General features: G+C 44.5%; 1 protein-coding gene across 1 annotated transcript; it reads right to left on the bottom strand.

The window, feature by feature from the left end:
* Window positions 1–478: 478 nt before the first annotated feature.
* On the bottom strand, window positions 479–17,008 carry LOC134505216 (cytochrome P450 3A24-like). Its single transcript, XM_063314821.1, has 13 exons — window positions 16,875–17,008; window positions 14,869–14,962; window positions 14,296–14,348; window positions 13,042–13,141; window positions 9,303–9,416; window positions 7,660–7,748; window positions 7,283–7,431; window positions 6,340–6,467; window positions 6,052–6,130; window positions 4,709–4,869; window positions 3,754–3,980; window positions 1,749–1,911; window positions 479–1,187 (listed from the first exon to the last, which is right to left on the bottom strand). Exons 1-13 carry the CDS (start codon window positions 16,946–16,948, stop codon window positions 1,092–1,094), a joined length of 1,527 nt encoding a protein of 508 aa, XP_063170891.1. The 5' UTR covers window positions 16,949–17,008; the 3' UTR covers window positions 479–1,091.
* Between the last annotated feature and the right edge of the window lie 6,258 nt (window positions 17,009–23,266).

Raw genomic sequence — 23,266 nt, 5'->3', positions numbered from 1 at the left:
ATCCTTATTACATCATCCTGTTGACACTGAGAAGGCACTGTGTGATGGGATGAGGTCATCTTACACAGTTAGCATTATTCCAGCTCTTGAGAAATAGTCTGGTGCAGAACATCCGCTGGGCATGCAGAAGTTTAATATCCAACATTTCCTGGTGAGATTAACACAACTGCTTCTGGAAAACCCAGGGATTTTCCCTGATATTTCGTAATACCTGTATTATTAAAAAGCTGTCTTTAGGCAGGATGCAAACATGCTTTTACTCTGAAATACTTTCACGGCCAAGAGGTGCCACCTGCCTTTTCCACTCTCCAGGCATAGCAGCTCTCCCTAAAACTTCTATTTATTTAATCACCTTTCTACCCCGTCAGTCAAGGGACCGTGGGGCAGTCAGCAAGGAGATGGTTTCGGAACTTCTGTTGGTGCAAAATGCAGCCACTTGAATGCTTCTGGAGTGAGTCACTCAGAATCAAGCGACGAGTTTGTAAGTAAAGAGGTTTATTTTTTTTAAAGCAAAAACTGAACGGAGACCAGAATTAACTGGCACATCCAGCCCTCCTTGAAAAGCACATGAGAAAACGTCTAAATACAGGTAGTCCTCGACTTATGACCATTAGTTTAGTGACCTTCAAAGTTAAGACAGTGCTGAAAAGAGTGGCTTACAACCGGTCCTTGCCCTTATGACTGTCATAGCATCCCTGTGGTCACATGATCAAAATTCAGGTGTTTGGCAACCACCATGTATTTATGATGGTTACAGTGTCCTGGGGTCATGTGATTGCCATTTGTGACCTTCCCAGCCAGCTTCCAACATGAAAAGGCAATGGGGAAAGCTGGATTTGCTTAACAATCATGTGATTTACCTAGCAACCACAGTGATTCACTTAATGACCAAAAAGGTCATAAAATCAGGCATGACTCATTTAATGACCTCCTTGCTTAGCAATGGAAGTTCTAGTCCCAATTATGGTCGTAAGTCAAGGACGGCCTGTAGGCATTTAATTCTATCCATTCAAATTACTACTCCTATGTGATACGAAGACAAAACATTGCGAAAGGAAGGAAGGAGACAGAACAGCCCCTTTGCAGACCCACTATTCCTCATGTTCCACGACGGCTCTGGGCACCAACTTCAACTTGATGGGCTTCTTCGGCTGCATGAACCCTTTGGAGTCCAGTTCCAGGGGGATCTTTCCCGTTAACCACAAGAAAGGGAGAAAGAAAACATCCCACGGATGGAATTAAACAGAGGTGATTCAGCAACCCAGGTCTGAAATGGCTACCAAGAACGATGTTTTACACAGATGCCTTTCCTCATGCCTCCCCCGATGCCTCTGTTGCATTTTGTTCAACTCAAACGCTTCTTCCCACAGCTTGTGTCGCAACTGACATGGGCACAGACAGCGTCCAGCAGCTTCACCCTGCTGTGAACACCAAACAGGACTCTACGAAGGACTCCAGCAGAACCACCCGGGAACGATGACCGCTAATCCCCCGCAACTGAAACTTGCATAACCAGTTGGCTCTTCACCCTTGCTATTAATCTGAGAACCATGCAGACGTTGGGTGGACTGGGTTCTCACCCAGAAAAGGTAGCTCTGTTTTCCCAAAGGGATCTTGCTTTTGCGTGCATCCCCTGCTTGCATATACGTACTGCATATGTGAGATTGGAAATTAGCTGAGCAAACTCTTTAGCAAACAAACACAAAAGAGCTTCGAACACAAGTTATTCCCCTGTAGATATGACTTACCGGTGTCTCTTTGCAAGTCTGGAAGTGAAATTTTTGCAGCACAGTGACCACGGCCGCTTTCAAGACCAGGAGGGCAAAACGCATAGCAATGCAGTTCCTGGGACCCGCTCCGAAAGGGAGGAATGCATACGGCTCTAGTCCTTCTTTGTTCTCTTTACCAAACCTATTTGCAAATCAGAAAAGAATCATGGCTGAGCAAAGCTTCTCTTCCCAAAGGCACATGCTTCAGTGCTGTAACCAAGACACACCTTTGCTCCTTTGCCACTGGACAACGGTAACCAAGACCAATGAACAAAGATAAGCATTTATGGAGAGAAGTTCACTGTGGTTCAATGGCTGATCTAAGGCCAGAACTAAAGGAAGCCCCTGAGAAATCATTGCAACAGGCTGTAAGTCAGAAGACCGTCTTTTAAGAACTTGAAATGTTTGATTATGTTGGTTTTTGAATGGTATATACCAGCCTTTCTCAACTTTTTGACCTTGGAGGAACACTTGAAATATTTTTCAGGCCTCAGGGAACCCCTGCACGTTCAGGCTCAAAGACAGGCCAGAAGTTACAAAATAATTATATTTGTTTCATGGGTAGGCCTGCAGGTATGCATTAACAGTGTCCTTCAACCAAACATAAAGAATGAAACTGACCTCTTCAATGTGAAGTTGCCCAAATTTGAAATCGTTTTTTAAATAAATCGTGATCTCCCAGGGAACCCCCAGGGACCTCTCAGGCAACCAGAGGGTGCCACGGAGCCCTGGTCGAGAAACCCTGGTATGTACTATCTATCATTTACTTGTGTGGACACTCTACTTCGGCCAATTCTAGTCCATGCACCAATGGACGGTAATATAATTAAAACATACTATTTCTGCATCTTTCTCAATGAATGTTGAGACTGAAAGCTGATCTGTGCTCATTACCACTTTGATAAATCTATCCTTCCTCAAGCTGATACCGTCCAAATACAGTGGGGCAATCCCTAGAACCAGGCTATGGAGGTGGGAAATTCTGGAGCTGTGGTCCCAACACTTCTGGATTCCAAAGTTTGAGGAACGCTATCCTAAATCAATCCTTGGTTCAGGAGTGCAGGTGCAAAGTTCACAAGCAGGACACAAATGTATCAAGCTCTTGGTATTTAGTCCATATGGAGATTTTCCACCCCAGAGTGAGGTTTTGTTTACCTATCATGGCTGATGATTCTGGTTCCCCATGACCATTATCAATGAAATGTACTATTTCCAGCACAGTTAAATCTAGGCGAAAAGTCCTTGCCTTGTCACATCAGATTATTTGACCACCTCCATAGCCTGGTTCTAGGGATTGCCCCACTGTATTTGGACGTTTATGGGGCCCAGAAGTGGTATTTTCTATTACCTATCACCTGATCCTCTTTAGTTGAGGATGTCAGACTTCAAGATGCTCTGCTTTCTGCTGAGACATGGTCCTCCCTGAATTCTTGTTCTTCTGCAGATCCTGCTTAACTAATTTGGGCTTGTAGAGGATTATATTTTATGAGTCATGCCCAAGGATTATTGAGTCTACTATGATTTCCAATCAGTGACAGCAACAGTGTAAGTCAACGGGCCCTATTTCTCATATTTTGGCCTCCCCAAGACTGCTCAAAGAGGGGAATCTTTTCTAACTGAAAATATGGAGGATTAAATATAATTTCCTCCAGACACCTTAACCCTTCCAGTGTCTGTCCATCTGGCTTGATGCCAGTTCCCCTACAGCTCTTTGTGCAGTCATTGGAACATAAAACCAAGCCACTGTTTCAGCAGCTAAAGTCAGCTTAGCCATCCTTTCCCCAGTAGAGTTGATTAAGTTCCATGCATGGTTTATGGATGTAGATCATAAAAAACGCCCTGGGTGACTTTGTCGATGCTGGATATCAAGGAATGATCAATGTCTTACTGAAGTGTTACAACCAGCACTTCGTTCCTTGGTGACCTCATGATGCTCTGTGTTTTATTCACTGGTTTCAGAAGGATGAGTCTCCTCACAACATACCTCTCTGGTCTGTACTCCTCTGGTTCAGACCAATATTCTGGCATACGATGTAAGACAAACGCAGGGATCATCACCACAGTTCCTTCTGGGATGGTCACTCCATGGATTTCCACTGTCTTTTTGCAAACCCGTTCAATTCGTCCCCCTGGAGGGTAAAGTCGAAGGGTTTCATTCACCACCATATCTAGATATTCCATCTGATGGATAGCCTCATAGGTGGGAGGGGCCTGCACCAAAGGCAAAAACGAAACAAAATAGCATTATATTCTGGTGTATAAGAGGTGATCTGGAAATAAAGGATCCGAACGGGAATATTAAAAAAACTGTTCTGCAGAACAGGAATCACGGAACGCTGGCCACCTCCCAGCTCCTCAAGGTTCACATTTCAGTTTTGTAAACAGTGCAGTAAGCCAAAGAAGTCCCATCCGAACAGGAGTCTGATCCTGCTCTTTTGGATGAACCCACCTGCTACTAAAATCGATCCCTCCTCTGGATAAACTGACTTCTTTGATATGAGAAAAGACAACTTCTACATTTATTGGCAACTGGAAGCCCTTTATGGACTTTTTGCATAAAAATGAAAACAACAACAACCCCGAACTTGTGATTTATGGCTTCGATGATTAGACAGGAAGGATTATAGAAAGAAGAGAGTCATGATGTGGGACAGGGAAAGAGGTTAAAAGATAATTGTATTTATAACTGCTGTGAAGCATATCAGAAGTGACTTCTTTAAGTTAAAAAGAGCTTTAAAACTTGCTCTCTTTTTCTATTTGCTGTTGCCCTTTTGGCTGTTTCTGTTCTTCCTTTCTTCCTTTCTCAATTTTTCTGTTCTGATTTAGTTTGTTGTAGTTTTTATTCTTCCTTTAAAAAAAAAAATTAATAACAATTATATATATAAAAACCTGATCCATCCTCATCTAACATAGGGACAGAGCCCACAGAGGATTCCTACCTGATTGGGAAGCGTTTCACTGATCTCTTGGTATAGTTTCTCTTGAACATCGGGGTGAACGGCCAGACAATAAGACAGGAAGCTGAGTGTGGTACCCGTGGTTTCATAGCCACCAAAAATAAAAATAATTGACTGGGTCAAAATCTCTTTGTCTGTTAAAGCTGTTGGACAAGAAAGGAAAGCTTTCGATCATCAGCATGTTGTTCACTATCACATGGCACATACAATAGTAAATTCCTCAAACTGACTTGGGGCTTCCAGGGTAACACAATTATCCAGGGGATCTGATTTGATCATCAGCTTTAAACAACAGCTCATCATATGAGGAACACCAGCAGCTGTATTTGCAGCTGCAGGGAAAACTAAAATATCAAACACTCGTTCAATAAAATGAGCAGATCCATCAAGTCGTGGGATGGCGTGGCTCTTCCAGTTTGATTACTGGCACAATATAGGATCAGCAGATATAGATTAAACCAACATTAAACTTTCCCAGGGCTTTTAGCGTCTTATCTTTCCTTTCTATTTTTCCTTGTGAACTCACTACGGTTAATGTTCACTATGTTTTGTAGAAAAAAAGGAGATTTTGAAGCAGAGGCTAGTGTCAATAAACCACAGCCAAGATTAACTATAGTTTAACAGGATATTTGAATGGAGACTAATGTAAATTAATTAATAAATTAGAAATAAATAAAAGAGAGCCAGTTTGGTGTCGTGGTTAAGGCACCAGGCTAGAAACAGGAGACCAGGAGTTCTAGTCCCACCTTAGGCATGAAGCCAGCTGGGGGAGCTTGGGCCAGTCACTCCCTCTCAGCCCCAGGAAGGAGGCAGTGGCCAACCACTTCGGAAAAACCTTGCCAAGAAAACTGCAAGGACTTGTCCAGGCAGTCTCCGAGAATCGGACAAGATTGAACGGATTAAAAAATAAATCTAAAATAGGAGCATTTGATCTTCTCATGACTATGTTCTATGAAGCAGGAATGGACAGCAAGAGAACGTGGTTTAAAGTTACATCCATTCAGGATCCCTGTAACCTAAAGGTAAGCTGCAAATCCAAGGTGATCCTCACTTAACGGAGTGGGGTTGGAATGTCTTCCACCTGTGGTATCTTACCCTGTCTCATCATCTTTCAGGAGACTCGTTCTCTCCAATCAACATTCTGATCCACTTTCAACAAAGCAGGCCTTTATGCATGGCATTTCAACCCACAAAATATTGCACTCATCCTCTCTTCCAGAGCCCCTTGGCTTCAGCAAAATTCTCTAAGGTTTATCTTGGGTTCATCCATGCAAATCCATATGCCCCAAGCAACCTTTTTTCCAAAGCAAGATCTGTTACTCTACCTTTATACGAATTTGCCTCATCAGTGGTGTTGGCTGGAGCCTGAGAGTCTATCATGAGCTGAAGAAAATCAACTCGATGCTGGAAGGGCAGAGAGGCAGAAACGCTGTTGTTAGGGAGACCGAACGGCCACCGACGTGCCCAATTGCCCCTGCAGACTTACGAGGTGTTTGAAACGCAAGCGGCCATTCTGAAACCCACTTGGCACGCGCCTACACACCCCGTGGACATAAAATCCAGGTCACAAGAGCCACGGGAAAAGAGCAAGCATGAGAAAAGCCTAGACTGACCGTGTGCTCCTTCTTCTGTCGATCTCCCTTGATTTTTTTGAAGATGTCAAAGAAGAACTTGATAGAGGACTTGGGGAAAAAGGTGAAGTTGAGTTTCTGCAGCACTGGAATAAGGAACGGGAAAAGGACTGGGGGGTAGGGGTGGGAGAATAAACAAGTCATTTGTGTGAACACAACCAAAGTGCAACATAGCAAGAAAACTTCAGCAGGAAGCCCCCATTAGCTTTCTCTAGGAGGGAGAGTCTGGCAAAATAGCAGGTCTACCATGAGAGAGTTGCAGTAGTGATTGAGGCAGCCTAAAATTGATTGGTTCAGTAAATAAATCAGTGTTTCTCAGCCTTGGCAACTTTAAGACGGGTGGACTTCAACTCCCAGAATTCCCCAGCCAGCCATGTTGGCTGGGGAATTCTGGGAGTTGAAGTCCACCCGTCTTAAAGTTGCCAAGGTTGAGAAACACTGAAATAAATAAATGATACTTAATAAAGCTACCAGCTTGAGTAGCAACTACAACAGCTTCCTCCTACCCAACTCCCTGCAGAGGTCTTAGACTACTATTCCCATTATTCAAAACCAACACAGACTTGGGATAGTAGCCAACCACGACCTTGGTGTGTGTGGGGGTGCTAGTCTAGGGAAAGAAGGTGTAAAGATCTACTGTGGTCTATGATCTCAGGTACTGACCAGCTAGTGTAATATGGTGGCAAAACAACTTTTCTCAGCCCTAAAACACACTGTGTGATTTTTATTTTCTCCTCTTTTCAACTGATTTTTGTGGAAAGATAAAAAGAAAAGTGGGAGCATGGGAATTTTACCAAGATATCATCTGAATCCTCCACAAAATGCCAATACTAAAGTGCAGTGATTGGATAATGAAGCCTTTCCAGCAAGCAACCAAGGTGCAGAGCAGATAGGTCCAGATCTGTGGCATAGAAAGACCTCTTACCAACCAAGATTATCATAGGATTGTAGAAGCTAAATTTGAGGGCCTTCTTGATGTGGACAACAACAGGGTCATCGGGATGGTTGAGGGAGTCGATGTTGACACTGAATGAAGTGCTGGTTACTACATCCAAGCTGAAGGCTGAAAAGATCCTGAAGGGAAGAAGGAGAAACACCGCATGGGGCTTCAACCATTAAAAGCCATCCCGTGTAACACATCCAATAAGTGATCTCAGGGAATCCTCAAGGGATTACAAATATTATGGAAAATCTGAACTATCCAGTCAAATCATTTTTATATGCCTGAGTTACAGACTCTCCTTTTGTAAATTTCCATTAGAAAAGGGATGCTGCCCACCAAATCCCACAGATATTACTTACAACTTCATATCTATTTCTTCCTCATTCTCCGCTTTCTTCTGAATGTTCTTCACCAAGCTTTCACCATAATGGTTGATGATGGGCAGCATCTGAAAGGAAGACCAATGCCTGAGAGGCCATAGACCCTTTGAGCATTTACTGAATGAAACCAACAAGTAAGTTCAGATAGCCGTTTGCCAACTACTAAGCGCTAAGCAATCTGAGTTACTTTCTTCCATTCAAACATTCCCAAATTTACTTGAAATGTTGATAGTTCACCGAGTCTATAGCTGTCTCTTCATGTGTTGTAAGCATTGAGCATGTCAAGATGTTAAACAAGATTCCGTTTACCTCCTAAGCAATGAGGCTGATGGATCATAACAGCATACAAATGTTGGCTGCTTATAAAATTCAGCTAAGATTTATGAAGATAGAGCAGAGCTCAGCCCATTTTCACAGAGATAACTTGCAGAGTTCCACCATTCCACAGCTGGAAGAAAGCCTGTGCTAACCAGTTTTTTTTTTCCATTTTGGAAATAGATGATTGTAGCTAAAATAAAATTGCTCTCATAAAAAAAAGCTCTTTTCCTATCTGATGTTCTTTTGCCATGATAACAGGAAATTTTGAGACTTGGTATCCCAACCTATCTGGAAGGGTTAGGGAAGGCTAACCTTACTCTGATACAGGGCAGGTGGAGAAAAAGATCTTATCCTGTTTATGAGAACAAGTTATGATTTAGATAGATTTAGCTAATAGTTTAGAATGCATACGCCAGGGAATGCTGGAATTTCTTGGAAAGGTAGTAGGAAGAAAATCGGGAATGAAGATCAGGCTTTTCTAAAAGGTACTGTGTATCTTAATAGCTGTAGGAAGTTAATGGGTGTATTCAAATTTGCACTCAGATTTCATAGAGGAAAACACATGAGACCTAAGAAGGTTTTGTCAAGGCTCCAAAAAAACTAATTGGGCATTCCAGAACATGATTTATATGATTCCTTGAGATGCAGTATTTCCTTTTAGGACAAGCTGATTTCACACACTCTTCCTAACAGAAGATCCAAACAATGCTGCCAAACAGTGTAAGTCAGGTTAAGCTTCCCTGATCCAGCATATGGAGCCCTCCTCTATTCTAATGAAGACAGAAAATCTGAAACCAAATTTATGTTACTTGCAATCAGTCACTGGCAATGCTTCATCAAGCTGGACTGGCAGGCTTCTATTTATTTATTTAATTTCTATCCCGCCTTTATTATTTTTATAAATAACTCAAGGCGGCAGACATACCTAATACTCCTTCCTCCTCCTATTTTCCCAACAACAACCCTGTGAGGTGGGTTGGGCTGAGAGAGCGCGACTGGCCCAAGGTCACCCAGCTGGCTTTTGTGCCTAAGGCGGGACTAGAACTCTCATACCATGCCTGATTGGCTGTTGGGCTGAGAGAGCGCGACTGGCCCATGGTCACCCAGCCAGCTTTCACGCCTAAGGCAGGAGTCAAACTCACGGTCTCCTGGTTTCTAGCCCAGTGCCTTAACCTTTAGCCCAGACTGGCTCTAGTGGTTAAAATGGTTAAAATTTTAAAAAGTGGTTAAAATTAAGATGGCTTAATTTTCTTTAGTCAATGCAAGAATTGTTTAGAAGGCTGAAATGCCTGCAAGCCTCTTACCTCCTTCAGCCTCCCACTGGTGAAAGTGGGAGACAAGGCACTACGGATTCTCTTCCACTGTTCATCAGCAGTTATGGTTATGGACGTGTCCAGGTCTCCATTCAAACCAAAGTCCTGAGTAAAGTGAAATATAAGGAAACTAATAACAGAAATCTTCAGCAAAGGATCGTTACCTTGTCGTGGTGCTGAAGCTTGAGCACCTCAATGATGACATGAGCTAAACTGTGAAGGGCCACCCAAGACGGGAAGGTCGTGACAGAGAGGTCAGACTAAATGCAATCCCCGGGGAAGGTAATGGCAACCCACCCCAGTATTCTTGCCGTGAAAACTAAATGGATCAGTACAACCAGAGATATGTCGGTATACCATCGGAAGATGAGACCCCCAGGTCGGAAGATGGTCAAAATGCTACTGGGGAGGAACAGAGGATGAGCTCAACTAGCCCCAGCCGTGATGACGCAGCTAGCTCAAAGCCGAAAGGACAGCTAGCGGCCGACGGTGCTGGTGGTGAACGGCGAATCCGATGTTCTAAGGATCAACACACCATTGGAACCTGGAATGTAAGATCTATGAGCCAGGGCTCATTGGTGAGATGTCCAGATTAAAGATAGACATTTTGGGCGTCAGTGAACTGAAATGGACTGGAATGGGCCACTTCACATCAGATGACCACCAGATCTACTACTGTGGACAAGAGGACCACAGAAGAAATGGAGTAGCCTTCATAATTAATAGTAAAGTGGCGAAAGCAGTGCTTGGATACAATCCAAAAAACAAGAGAATGATCTCAATTCGAATTCAGGGCAAGCCATCTAACATCACAGTGATCCAAATATACACCCCAACCACAGATGCTGAAGAAGCTGAAGTAGAGCAGTTCTATGAGGATCTGCAGCACCTACTGGACAGCACGCCTAAAAGAGATGTTATTTTCATCACGGGAGACTGGAATGCTAAGGTAGGCAGTCAAATGACACCTGGAATTACAGGTAAGCATGGCCTGGGAGAACAAAACGAAGCAGGACATAGGCTGATAGAATTTTGCCAAGACAACTCACTCTGCATAACAAACACTCTCTTCCAACAACCTAAGAGACGGCTTTATACATGGACTTCACCAGATGGACAACACCGAAATCAGATTGACTACATCCTTTGCAGCCAAAGGTGGCGGACATCTATACAGTCGGTAAAAACAAGACCTGGAGCTGACTGTAGTTCAGATCACGAACTTCTTATTGCACAATTTAGGATCAGACTAAAGAGATTAGGGAAGACCCACAGATCAGCTAGATATGAGCTCACTAATATTCCTAAGGAATATGCAGTGGAGGTGAAGAATAGATTTAAGGGACTGGACTTAGTAGATAGGGTCCCGGAAGAACTCTGGACAGAAGTTCGCAACATTGTTCAAGAGGCAGCAACAAAATACATCCCAAAGAAAGAGAAAACCAAGAAGGCAAAATGGCTGTCTGCTGAGACACTAGAAGTAGCCCAAGAAAGAAGGAAAGCAAAAGGCAACAGTGATAGGGGGAGATATGCCCAATTAAATGCAAAATTCCAGAGGTTAGCCAGAAGAGATAAGGGATTATTTTTAAACAAGCAATGTGCGGAAGTGGAAGAAGACAATAGAATAGGAAGGACAAGAGACCTCTTCCAGAAAATTAGAAACATCAGAGGTAAATTCCAGGCCAAAATGGGTATGATCAAAAACAAAGATGGCAAGGACCTAACAGAAGAAGAAGAGATCAAGAAAAGGTGGCAAGAATATACGGAAGACCTGTATAGGAAGGATAATAATATCGGGGATAGCTTTGATGGTGTGGTCAGTGAGCTAGAGCCAGACATCCTGAAGAGTGAGGTTGAGTGGGCCTTAAGAAGCATTGCTAATAACAAGGCAGCAGGAGACGACGGCATCCCAGCTGAACTGTTCAAAATCTTGCAAGATGATGCTGTCAAGGTAATGCATGCTATATGCCAGCAAATTTGGAAAACACAAGAATGGCCATCAGATTGGAAAAAATCAACTTATATCCCCATACCAAAAAAGGGAAACACTAAAGAATGTTCAAACTATCGAACAGTGGCACTCATTTCACATGCCAGTAAGGTAATGCTCAAGATCCTGCAAGGTAGACTTCAGTGAGAATTGCCAGATGTACAAGCTGGGTTTAGAAAAGGCAGAGGAACTAGGGACCAGATTGCCAATATCTGCTGGATAATGGAAAAGGCCAGGGAGTTTCAGAAAAACATCTATTTCTGTTTTATTGACTATTCTAAAGCCTTTGACTGTGTGGACCATAACAAATTGTGGCAAGTTCTTAGTGGTATGGGGATACCAGTCATCTTGTCTGCCTCCTGAAGAATCTGTATAATGACCAAGTAGCAACAGTAAGAACAGACCATGGAACAATGGACTGGTTTAAGATTGGGAAAGGAGTACGGCAGGGCTGTATACTCTCACCCTACCTATTCAACATGTATGCAGAACACATCATGTGACAAGCTGGGCTTGAGGAATCCAAGGTTGGAGTTAAAATCGCTGGAAGAAACATTAACAATCTCAGATATGCAGATGATACCACTTTGATGGCTGAAAGCGAAGAGGAACTGAGGAGCCTTATGATGAAGGTGAAAGAAGAAAGTGCAAAAGCTGGCTTGCAGCTAAACCTCAAAAAAACCAAGATTATGGCAACCAGCTTGATTGATAACTGGCAAATAGAGGGAGAAAATGTAGAAGCAGTGAAAGACTTTGTATTTCTAGGTGCGAAGATTACTGCAGATGCTGACTGCAGTCAGGAAATCAGAAGACGCTTAATCCTTGGGAGAAAAGCAATGACAAATCTCGATCAAATAGTTAAGAGCAGAGACATCACACTGACAACAAAGGTCCGCATAGTAAAAGCAATGGTGTTCCCCGTAGTAACATATGGCTGCGAGAGCTGGACCATAAGGAAGGCTGAGAGAAGGAAGATGGATGCTTCTGAACTGTGGTGTTGGAGGAAAATTCTGAGAGTGCCTTGGACTGCAGGAAGATCAAACCAGTCCATCCTCCAGGAAATAAAGCCAGACTGCTCACTGGAGGGAATGATATTAAAGGCAAAACTGAAATACTTTGGCCACCTAATGAGAAGACAGGACACCCTGGAGAAGATGCTGATGCTAGGGAGAGTGGAGGGCAAAAGGAAGAGGGGCCGACCAAGGGCAAGGTGGACGGATGATATTCTAGAGGTGACGGACTCGTCCCTGGGGGAGCTGGGGGTGTTGACGACCAGCAGGAAGCTCTGGCGTGGGCTGGTCCATGAAGTCACGAAGAGTTGGAAGCGACTGATCGAATAAACAACAACAACAGCAATAACAGAAATGTATCATGCTGTTCTTCTCAAGCCTGTCCTTTCAATTTGCTGTCCTAGCTGTTAGCTAAGTATTTCTTTATTTGATTGATTGATTGATTGACTGACTGACAGATATCTGTCTCTTGTTCTGGAGCTCAAGATGGCATATATATTGTTCCATCTCCAATTTCTTCCACAACTATGTGACTTTGGGCTGAGAAAGAGTGACTGGCCCAAAGTCACCCAATGGGCTTCCATGATTGAGGTAGACTTGAACCCAGGTCTCCCCAGTGCCAGGCCAACACCTTAACCACTATACTACACTGGCTCTTCCAACTTCCCTTACAAACCTTTTATTTCTCAGCACTGGTGAAGTTCTAAGAACCTCACTCTTGGATACCTACCCGGCGATTGGTGAAATTAGTATAGAATTCTTTGACCAGGATGGTTTTAATGATGGCAGGATCCAGAATGGCCATCACAGGTTGCCGCCCATCAAACAGCCTAATTGTCAAAATAAAAAAAGATGTTTTGAAATGCAGGCTTTGTATTTATAAGGAGACAGGATCCAGGCTTCCTATTTTCCAACTCAACAGTTGGTCAAGCAGAGAATGTTGCTTGGAGTTCACAGTTCTAGGCTGAAAAGGGATGTGTAGGTTGCAACTGAGGTTCTGCATAATTGTCTACATCTTAAGAGTTTGAAGAGTGGGGGAAATAAGGATGGAAATCTTAGAAACCATAGAGAGTTGATCTCTCTCTCTCTCTCTCTCTCTCATCTATCTTTGCCTGTTGAGCAAAACCAAATTAAATTATGCAGAACTATAAAAGCAGATTAGCAACATGCAAGAGAGAAAAAATGTTGCAAACAGGCTCAATCTTGCACGGTCTATACGACCAGAGAATTCAGTTCCTTTTAGGGCAGAATGTGGTTTGCTGGATACATCTTCCTTTCTTGTCTGACCATACCACCCAGGCGTGCCAGAGCCCTGGAACTGGATGGATAAAGAGAATGGCCTATACTGGATATGCAGTGGGAGCAGAAATTATTCCCTGCATGAGGTTTAAAAGATGACAACACAAGTGTTTGTGCCGTAATACCTTACAACACAAGAGCAACCAGCATGAAGGAAAAATGGAAGTATAGAATCAAGTTTAAGTTCTTAGGTTACTCAGTAGTCAAGTGGGGTAGCTGGGCGGCACTTGATCCTATAAGTTACTGTCCTGCATGTCCCACTCCCAGGCTTTCAGCCTAACACAGACTTCCATACTGATTATGTGCCATCACATTGGTATTGACTGTTAGTGACCACACAGATAGATCTTCTCCAGGATGATCCACCCCAACCTGGCCCTTCAGGTCTTCCAAAGTTGCACCCTTCATTTCCATATCCTTTCTCCGCAAAAGGGCACAAGTCCTCGATGTCTGAGGTTGTACCTTCTGCGTAAATAAAATCTATTTTTGCACATCTATATTCTCCAGGAAACAGTGGAGGACAGGAAGGCCTGGCATGCTATGGTCCATGGGGTCACGAAGAGACAGACAGTCGTTCTGAACAACAACAACAACATTAGAAATCAACCACTGAAGGCAAAGGTAGATTTTGATATTCTGTCCATCACCTTCCTTCCCAAGATGATATTCTGATAGGTTGACTCACCCCCAGATTTTGCCATATTTCTGAAAGCATCTCTGGTCGAAATCCAGGATACCCTGTCATATTAAAAGGGAAATCAATGAAAACTTGGCAGTGTAATCCTTTCTTCAACTGAGACTAGAAGACTATAAAGTGCCAGTCAAAGCTCTTCAATCAGAAAGTCTTGAATCTCTATTGATGTTGTGTTAGGGTTCTACCAATACAGCAACAATATTTACAGAATGTAGATCAAGGAATTATAATATAGGTACAAAAGGAAGACAGGTGGCTTTACTAGTAGCCTTTATTCTCTCAGACCTTCTTCTAGGATATGGGTGGAGGAGGCGCAGAAGAAATGATACAAGTCACAATATCCCCATTGAGAAAGAAAAAAAAATTACCCATTTTCATTCAAACTCATTGGGTTTGTCTACAGCAGTGTTTCTCAACCTTGGTGACATTGAGATGGGTGGACTTCATGGCTGGCTGGGGAATCCTGGGAGTTGAAGTCCACCCATCTCAACACCGCCAAGGTTGAGAAACACTGGTCTACAGGCTTCTGTGATGTGAAAATCTGAAACAGTACAGCATACTCACGTTCCGGTACTCATAGAAGGTTCCAATAAAAGGCAGTGGCCTTGGTCCAGGAATTCCCAACTTCTTAAAGAAATTATATGGCCAGATCCCATAGCTGAAAAAAAGAGTATCAGCAGGATCATGTCAGAGGGATCGCAAGGAAGAAGGCTTTGTGGGTGGAGAAGACAGTACTTGGGACTAGATCTCTTCCGCCAAGACCTCCATCGCCCCTTTCCCCACCTTAAAGGATAGCGAAGATGTCATAGGGTGTAGAGAGCCAGTAGGATGACCCTGGCAAAGATCAAAAGGGGCAAAATGTTTTTTACCTAGGCAAAACCTGTTACCTAGGCAAAAGGGGCTGAAATGGTTTTTTTAAGTCCAGAACAAGATAGCACTTGGAAGCAACTCAAGCAGAACCTCCCTAATTCACTGAAGTATAAGGGGGAGGAGGAAGTCCAGCACCATCAGACTTGCAAGGATCTGTTATTATAACCAATCTCAGTAAAAGTAATTTTAGCCTTCCTGTGGAGTTGTTTTCCTGGTCTGGTCTACCTAGTAGGGCTGACCTAGGGAGAATGGCACTGGTAGCTACTAGGTAGCCCCACAGGAAAATCTCTTTGACATCTTGCTGGCTGTAGTGCTTCATTCAACACCCCTGATCTCCAGTGAGGAATGGAAGGAAGACCGAGAGTAGACTTCGCAAGAAAAGAAGTGGAAGGCAAGGAGAGCTGAACAGGACCTGAAGACGTGTGGGGGGATGGTGGTTATCAACCCTGGGAATGCCAGCTTCTTACCAACAACCCTTGAACTTTCTATCCAAAGGTTCCAGGTGCCCAAGGTTGCTCCTGGTAAACAAGCTGCATGGTTCAAGCATGGACGTATTGGTAAAGTGTACGTAAAAGAATGAACATGAAAAAGACCACACAAAGGCTAGATGACCCCCTTGATTCAGTACCTTCACACTGGCCAGGCAAACTCATGATAGCATGGAGCAGATAAAGGAAGGCTTTAATTAACCTTTGTGCTAATTGAGAAAACGCAGCAGTTTGTCTCTTCTAGCATTTAGCTTGGAAGAGTAACATCTGTTGATGCTCCATGCAGAAGCAAGAACCTTGAAAAAGCACTTCTCTTTCGCCTCTGTTCTTCCACCAAAGCTTTGGCCAGGATGGCTGGGGTTGATGGGAGTTGTAGTCCACCAACCACAAACAGGGAAGGCTAGCCTTTGCCTAGGGGATCAGAAGTCCCAGAGAAAAGTGCTGCTAAGGGTTCCATCCCCTAAGGAGTTCCATCAGAAAGGTACCCCAGAGTAGGGCCTTCTCAATGGCGGCACCCTTCCTGCAGAACAACTCACCCCCATATACGGGACCCCCTCTTCCCTGTTGAGCATCCGCCGTGGGAGGGAGAGGGAGCTGAGTTTGGGCATGCTGAGTTTCAGGAGTGCCTGGTTGGATTGCACCACCACCACTGGATACCCATGGTATTTGGCCCTGTGGGTTTTCATCTCTGTGTCTCCTCCACACAGCTCAAAGTTGCTTGGAGTGGAGCGACAGGAGATGTCAGAAAGAAGAGAAGAGAGGAGAGGAGAAGAGAGGAGAACATGAGAGCCAGTTGGGTGTCATGATTAAGGCATCAGGCTAGAGACTGGGAGTTCTAGTCCTGCCTTAGGCACGAAGCCGGCTGGGCGACCTTGGGCCATTCACTCTCTCTCAGCCCCGGGAAGGAGGCAGTGGCCAACCACTTCGGAAAAAGCTGGCCAAGAAAACTGCAGGGACTTGTCCAGGCAGTCTCCGAGAACTGGAGACGACTGAACAGATTAAATTGAATAGAATGGAATCGTAACGTAAACATAACTGAAATCAAATCAAACCAAGTCATAACAAACAGCAACCAAAGCCCCAGAACCTGCTCCGCCCTCCTCTCCCCTCCTAACCTCGCCCTGAACGCGCCCCAGCCTGGAGCCTCTTCCTCGCGACTCCAGGCGCGCGTCCCCCGCTTTTGCGCCCCACCCCGCCGCCGCCCGGACTCACAGCGCCGCGGCCGCCAGGAGCAGCAGGGCCAGCGCCCAGCTCTCGAGCGCCCAGTCGCCGCCCGGGCCCCCCATCGTCGCGCGCCTCCCTCTCGGCCTGCGGCGCTCGGCTTTTGGGCGGCGGGGAGGGCCCAGCCCGGCGCTGGGCGGCCGCCCTCCGAGGGCACCAAGCCCGGGGCGTTGCAGGCTCCTCCCTGGCCGGCCTCCTGCCGCCGTTCCGGGTTGGGACCGCGGGACCTCGGATGCCCGGCCAGCCCGGGGCTCGGTGGCCCTAACAGCTGGCGAGGGCGCCTCGGCCGGCCCACCCGGGCGCGCTTGCCTCTCTTCGGACCCGATCCAAGCGTTCTCCCTCCCCGGGACCGCCCTGCGCCCGGGCAGGACCCCCCCCCCCGCCCCGGTTGCGCCCCGGGACTGGGCACTGCAGCCCTCGCGCCCCTTCTCACCCCGGGAGGGGGCCCCAGCTGTTTCTCCTTGCCCAGCTGCGCCCTCCAGACGCGGCTGCTGATCCCGGGCGCCTCGCTCCGGGTGGGCCTCGCTGGGTGCCCCGGAGCGTCCTAGAATCCTAGGGTTGGAAGGGACCTCGGAGGTCTTCTAGTCCACCCCCCTGCCCAACCATCAGACCATCTCGGACAAGGGTCGATTCTTCTAGGAGCAAGATTCCAGGGTGTGTGTGCTCGGAGCTGACTTTCCCTAAGTTCTTGCCACACGTGCTGGAGCTTCACACACCTGGCAGGTGTCGGGGGGGGGGGCGGATTTCAGCGCGAGCGTCCAGCTGTGACGCGGAAGAGGGCTGCAGAAGAGGAGAGCCAGCTGTAAGCGGGGGTTGGGAGATCAATTCCTCTGCATGATGTGGTCGTTCTCCTTGGGCGCTGTCCAGTTACCCAAACAGGGCCCAGCTTTTTTTAAAAAAAAAGAGGGGGGCCTTTACTGTTGCTTGTCCAAGCTTTTACCCCTATGGGGAAAAGTTGCATTCCTGGTGAATGGATGGCCTTCAGGTCATTAGATCAAGAGCTGGTTGGGCGAGCTCGGATACAGAAATAAATGGGTAAACATGGAGTGGAGCGTGGAGTGCTGTGATTTAAAACAGAGCCACCCCATTGCAAATGTTACTATTTCAGCGCACTTCTTTCAATTTCCTTGGTAATTTTTCTTGCTGGTGGTTGTTTCAGCTCTGGAATCTGGCTGCACAATTTCTTCAGGAAGGTGGGGATTCCTGGGTCAAAGCAATTGCCTTCCGTGGGGAACGTTTTGGAATGCTGGAACAAAAGCACCCAGGCTTTCTTAATCTATCATTGGCATCATCATCTTCATCAGCAAAGCTGGGTGAAAGAAGACGTAACACGCAGAGGTTCAGGATAAGAGCAGAAGCTCCATTTCTTTTTTTAATCCCAGAAGGGTTCTGACAAACAGTCCCCACTGATATGGCTTTGCTTTGGCAATGAGGAAAAACATTTTAGAACAGCAGCATTTGGGGAATTAAAATGAAACGGTGCGTTGTTGTTGTTTTTTACTGCAGTTTTTGCTGTTGTACAGCAGGTTTTATTCAAGTGATTTAAAATTTTATGTGCAAAGTTTTTATGGTCATTTTTATTAGGCATTAATCTTGTGAGCGTACAGTGGGTTTTAAAAAGGGGAAGAGGCACTTGGTTAAACAAAAAAAAGCCAGGGTGAGAGGCAAAAGGACTTCCTGCACTACCCTTTGGAGAAGGTAGGGTTGCCAAATAAAGTCACATGAACTTTAGTCAAAATACCAGCTGACAATATTTGAGGGCACATTTACAGCTCTGGATTTCTGAAATGTTCGCCTAAGAAACCAGCCACTGCCTGACTAAACCAGCTAGGAAAGCCAAGTTAAAATCCTCATTCCTCCCTGAAGCTCACTGGATGACTCTGAATCCCTCCTCACCTCTCAGCCCAAGCAGGTTTATTTATTTATTTATCTAATTTGTCCCCACCCATCTCCTCCCATTGTGGGGACTCTGGACAGTTTACAACAATAAGGTTGTTGTGAGGGTAACGATGGAGGAAAGAGAATGCTCCATATACTGCCTTGAGCTCCTGCTGCAAATAAATAGCTGCTGGATGTCTCCGATGTTGGAATTATCAGGGGTCAACTCAGCATTGTCTCATAAGCATAAGGGGGTCTTTCTAGTAAACACATCTCTATTGTGCTTGTGGGATGTCACATGAGTCACCTGATTTCCACTTCCTCCTCCTCCTCGGGTTTGGGGATTAACGATCTCCATTACCTCTTGGGCACACCTGCAAGCAGGAGATGCTGCAGAATGCAGCTCTCGTCCTTCCATCTCGCTTGCACGCAGACATTTCTATGTCCAATGTGTCTACAAAGAACCAGTGATGATCAAGTGCTTTCTACTCTGAATCTACTTGTATCCAGATCTACTGAATAAATGTAAGCTTTTTTTTTCCTCTTCATCTAACTACTGTATGAAGACTGAATTTTATTTCTGAACGTAATTAAGCTTGATGTGCAAGTTTCTTTTTTGGTTCATGCTTCTACTTTGCAAGATTGTTGTTAGCTGTTTGCAGTTCTTTTATTAACCTTTAAAAACTCCATCATCTGATTCAAAGTGATCTTGAGATGGGTTTTCTTTTTTTTCCCCTGGATCTCCCCTTTCTTAACTGCCCTGACATCTTTCTTCCCTTGGCTGGGCTTTCTGGATTTTGGCCAGAGATGTTACCAGAAATATGGCAAAACCTGCAGGGGTAAGTCAGGTACAGAAAGGAAAAGCTGGAACACAGAAGAGAAGATGAGGATTGCTCCACTATCCCTAAAACATGACTCTTGGATTGGTTAATTTATTTCAGAAACATATTTGCAGAAGAGATGTGATCTCACGGTCATACCTAGCCTTGATGTGCTGTGTTGTCAGTCTATGGGTATGGTTTACGAGTAGCCTGGAATGCTTGTCATCCATGCCAGCTCTATGGTAGTTAGATGTTCTCCATTGGGCTGGCAATGGCTGGAACCTGCTGCATCTCCGTGCCTTCCCTTAGAGAAGGACTTGCATTTGTATCCGTCCCTTTGAGACGGCACATCCTTGCAAAGTATTCAAATAGTGCTTATTTTCCTTCTTTCATTTAGTTCTGCAAGTGAGGCTGCAAAGCATTTTATCAAGAGGGCCTCTCTGTTTTATCCAACGCTTCTAGAAATTTAGCACACTGAGAAGAATCATCATGCATTATCTTTTGTTCTGCAGATACCAAAACAGTGTTCTTATGCCCAAGGGAGTTCATTCTTCAGGCTTAGAAGGAAAAATAAAAAAAATTACATAGCTCAATCAATATTCTGCACCCCTTGTAAATTATGCAAATTGGACAGTAGGGGTGATCTATTTTGGATGATTTGTTCTGCAATGATTGATCTTTCCCATAATTTCATATGGCTTTGCTAGGGATGAGAAAGAATGCTGAACAGCCATTCATAACCAGAGGATGATTGATTGAATTTTTCTCTTTCTTTTTCGCAGAATTTTTGATGGCCGGCAGCCAGCAATGGCCACTCTGGATCCTTCCATCATTAAAGCCACCTTAGTCAAAGATTCCAGACCCGTTTTACTAACTGCCAGGTAGCTATCCACTGGGGAAGTTGCTGTGAATAATGTACTGTAAAGTTGGGAGTGATTTTATAAGGAGGGCCAAAGATTGCCATTAGACAATGGTGGAAGGTGCATTTAAAAAAAAAAGGACTGGATTGGAACTACAGCTACAATTAAGTTCCTGTTTTACAAATACCTTGACTTTGTTTCGAGGGGAGAGCTGGATGCCTCAATAAACATGGCAGGGATGGCCAGTGGAAGTGGATTCACAGTGTCTAATCCCTGACTTTCACCAGTGGGAGGTTGAAGGAGGTAAGGCCTCGATACAGCTAACCCTGTATTCTGCACTGCTCTTCAATTATTATCAGGATCTTTGGACTTGTAGCATAGATATCACAAGCAGCATTTCATTCAGCATCAGTGTAGGTTCAGTGAACAACCCAAACAATTCTTTCGTCATACTCATCCATCTTTTTCCATCCACTCATTATCTTAATTGATATGAGCTTTGTATTTGCTGTTAAACTCCACACTTGCCATATTTATATTTATATTTCAGCCCAGGCACTGTCTGATTCAAAGCTGGTGATGAATCCTCCTTTGGAAAACTACCATAAGCCAAATATCCAACTTCAATAGCACCTTCTCATGATGGAATCCTGCTCTCAACCCAGTTCTTGGTGGTATTCTGGGTGATTGCAACTGTACTACACATGTATTTGGTAATGGTTGCTCTGCCTGAGGACAAATACGTTTTTCTGAGCAGGATTCTACTTCTTGGCAAAAGCCATCCATCCATCCATCCATCCATCCATCCATCCACCCATCCTTTGTTAGATTTTCCTCCTGGGTTGTAGCTTTATTGCACAACCACCAAGGAACATTTCACTCTTTCTTTCTTTCTTTCTTTCTTTCTTTCTTTCTTTCTTTCTTTCTTTCTTTCTTTCTTTCTTTCTTTCTTTCTTTCTTGTCACCTTCCCATTTCTTAGCAAAGATCTGGATAAGCTTTTGGCACAGGCTGTTCTCTTTGTTTTTGTCATTTATGAGACCTCTAACACCACCCTCATCTTTCTTTCTGCCTGGCCCCCTGTCTAGATGTTCAGCAGAGGCTGCAGGAAGAGGTAGATGAAGGGCCAAATGAATGTGTACTTGTCATGAGCACTGATGGTGAGCAGGAGGGGGCCTCTATCCAGGGGGGAAAACGCATGCATAGTACTGAGGAGTTGAGCAGCCATTCAAAGAGACACAGATCAGACCCGCCTTGACTTTGGGGGTTTATCTGTCTGGGTTTTCCCACGCTTCTTCAGTTTGTTAGGATTTTCTGTCTAATGTAGCAGTAATAAACACTAGAGACCTATTCCTCGTCTCAGCGTGGTCCCTGACTGTTAGGACAGTACTTCTCCTGAAAACTTCAATAAAGCTCAAACACCAGATAGATTCATTTGACGAGGTAATTCTGTCTGTGTGGTGCACCACCAAGGAAGGCCTGTCTCATCTTCCCCGAAGGATACAAGTCCTTTGTGGGGCCTCAGTTGAAGTTTCTATGATCTGGCAATCATAAAGACAGAGTTTTGGATACCAGGAGTGAAATCTGTCATCACATTTGGGAAAGGAACACGGCACTTAATGGGACAGAAAAATGAGTGGTGAACAGTTCTGGCTTTGATGTGCAAGCTTAGAGATTTGCAAGAGCCCAAAATGGCTCCAATTAGATATTACAAAAACACTAATTTTCACCCCAGTGTGACTTCCTTATCCATGAGGTTATATAGTACATCTGAATGAACAGTGCATAATGGGATAGGCTTGCCATGATTTAAAATAATGTAGTTTTATTATATATTTTAATTTTCTTCTATGATGCCCTAGGGGGCCTTTTTCCTAAAAAAAAAAAAGAAAGCACTAAAATAATATTAAAAAAAGCATTAAAATTATGCCCTCTCAAATGAATATAATGTAATTTAAATTAAAAACCTTGCTTTGTATATTGTATTCCTTTACCACTGCTTCCCACGGGAGATCAAATCGAGTAAATTAGTGGTATCATAGAACTTTTGAGGTAAAAACTACAGATTCCTTCCGTCAGTCAGTCCAGAACATTTATAATTGTGAATTTCCATACACAGCACTTAGTTCTAAAGTTACTAGTCCACATGGGGGAGGGGGAGAGAGACGGTAGCAGGAAACACTATTTACAGTTTCTAAATCCTCTATACCTTTAGCAAAATCTGACTCCCAACTTCAGTCTGTCTTTTTTGCTCAGATTAATTTTCCCACTCCCAGAAAAAAGGGAGAAAGGAAAAAAAGATACCTAGAGAATGGGATGGGAAGAAGCTATAAATTAAGTGAGCCTACACCACAGTTGTTCTGCTTTTCCATTCACCCCTCCACCTGCACCCCAATGCCATTAATAAGGGACACAAAATACTGTGTATGAGATAGATTGTTTTCCACCTTTGCTTGGAAACAGAGCCAACAAGACTACCCACTCAGTGGGAGGGTGGGTACAATCAGCTGTGGATGAGGACAATGTAATCTCCAAGCATCTCAGCCAAGGTGGAGCTGAGCGGGGATTGGAGATATCTAAGCTTCAGCAAGGACTTGAACCAGGAAATTCACTGGATGTATCTGAGTCAGCCATCTCTCTCACTCTCAACTACATCACAAAGTTCTCATCAATAAAATAAAATGGGGACTGAAGAACCATTTCAGCCCTTTCTTATTAGACTGGAGAATTCCACACAAGTCAGAAGCCTGTGATTGAGGTCCAGAGATTATGTCTCTACCTTATAATATTCAGGGGTCCCTCATGCCCTGTTTCTTCACCCATCCA

This window comes from Candoia aspera, chromosome 14, assembly GCF_035149785.1.
Source record: "Candoia aspera isolate rCanAsp1 chromosome 14, rCanAsp1.hap2, whole genome shotgun sequence".
Classification (NCBI taxonomy): domain Eukaryota; kingdom Metazoa; phylum Chordata; class Lepidosauria; order Squamata; family Boidae; genus Candoia; species Candoia aspera.
Note: the sequence above shows the minus strand (reverse complement) of the source record. Positions and strands in the feature narration are given on the sequence as shown.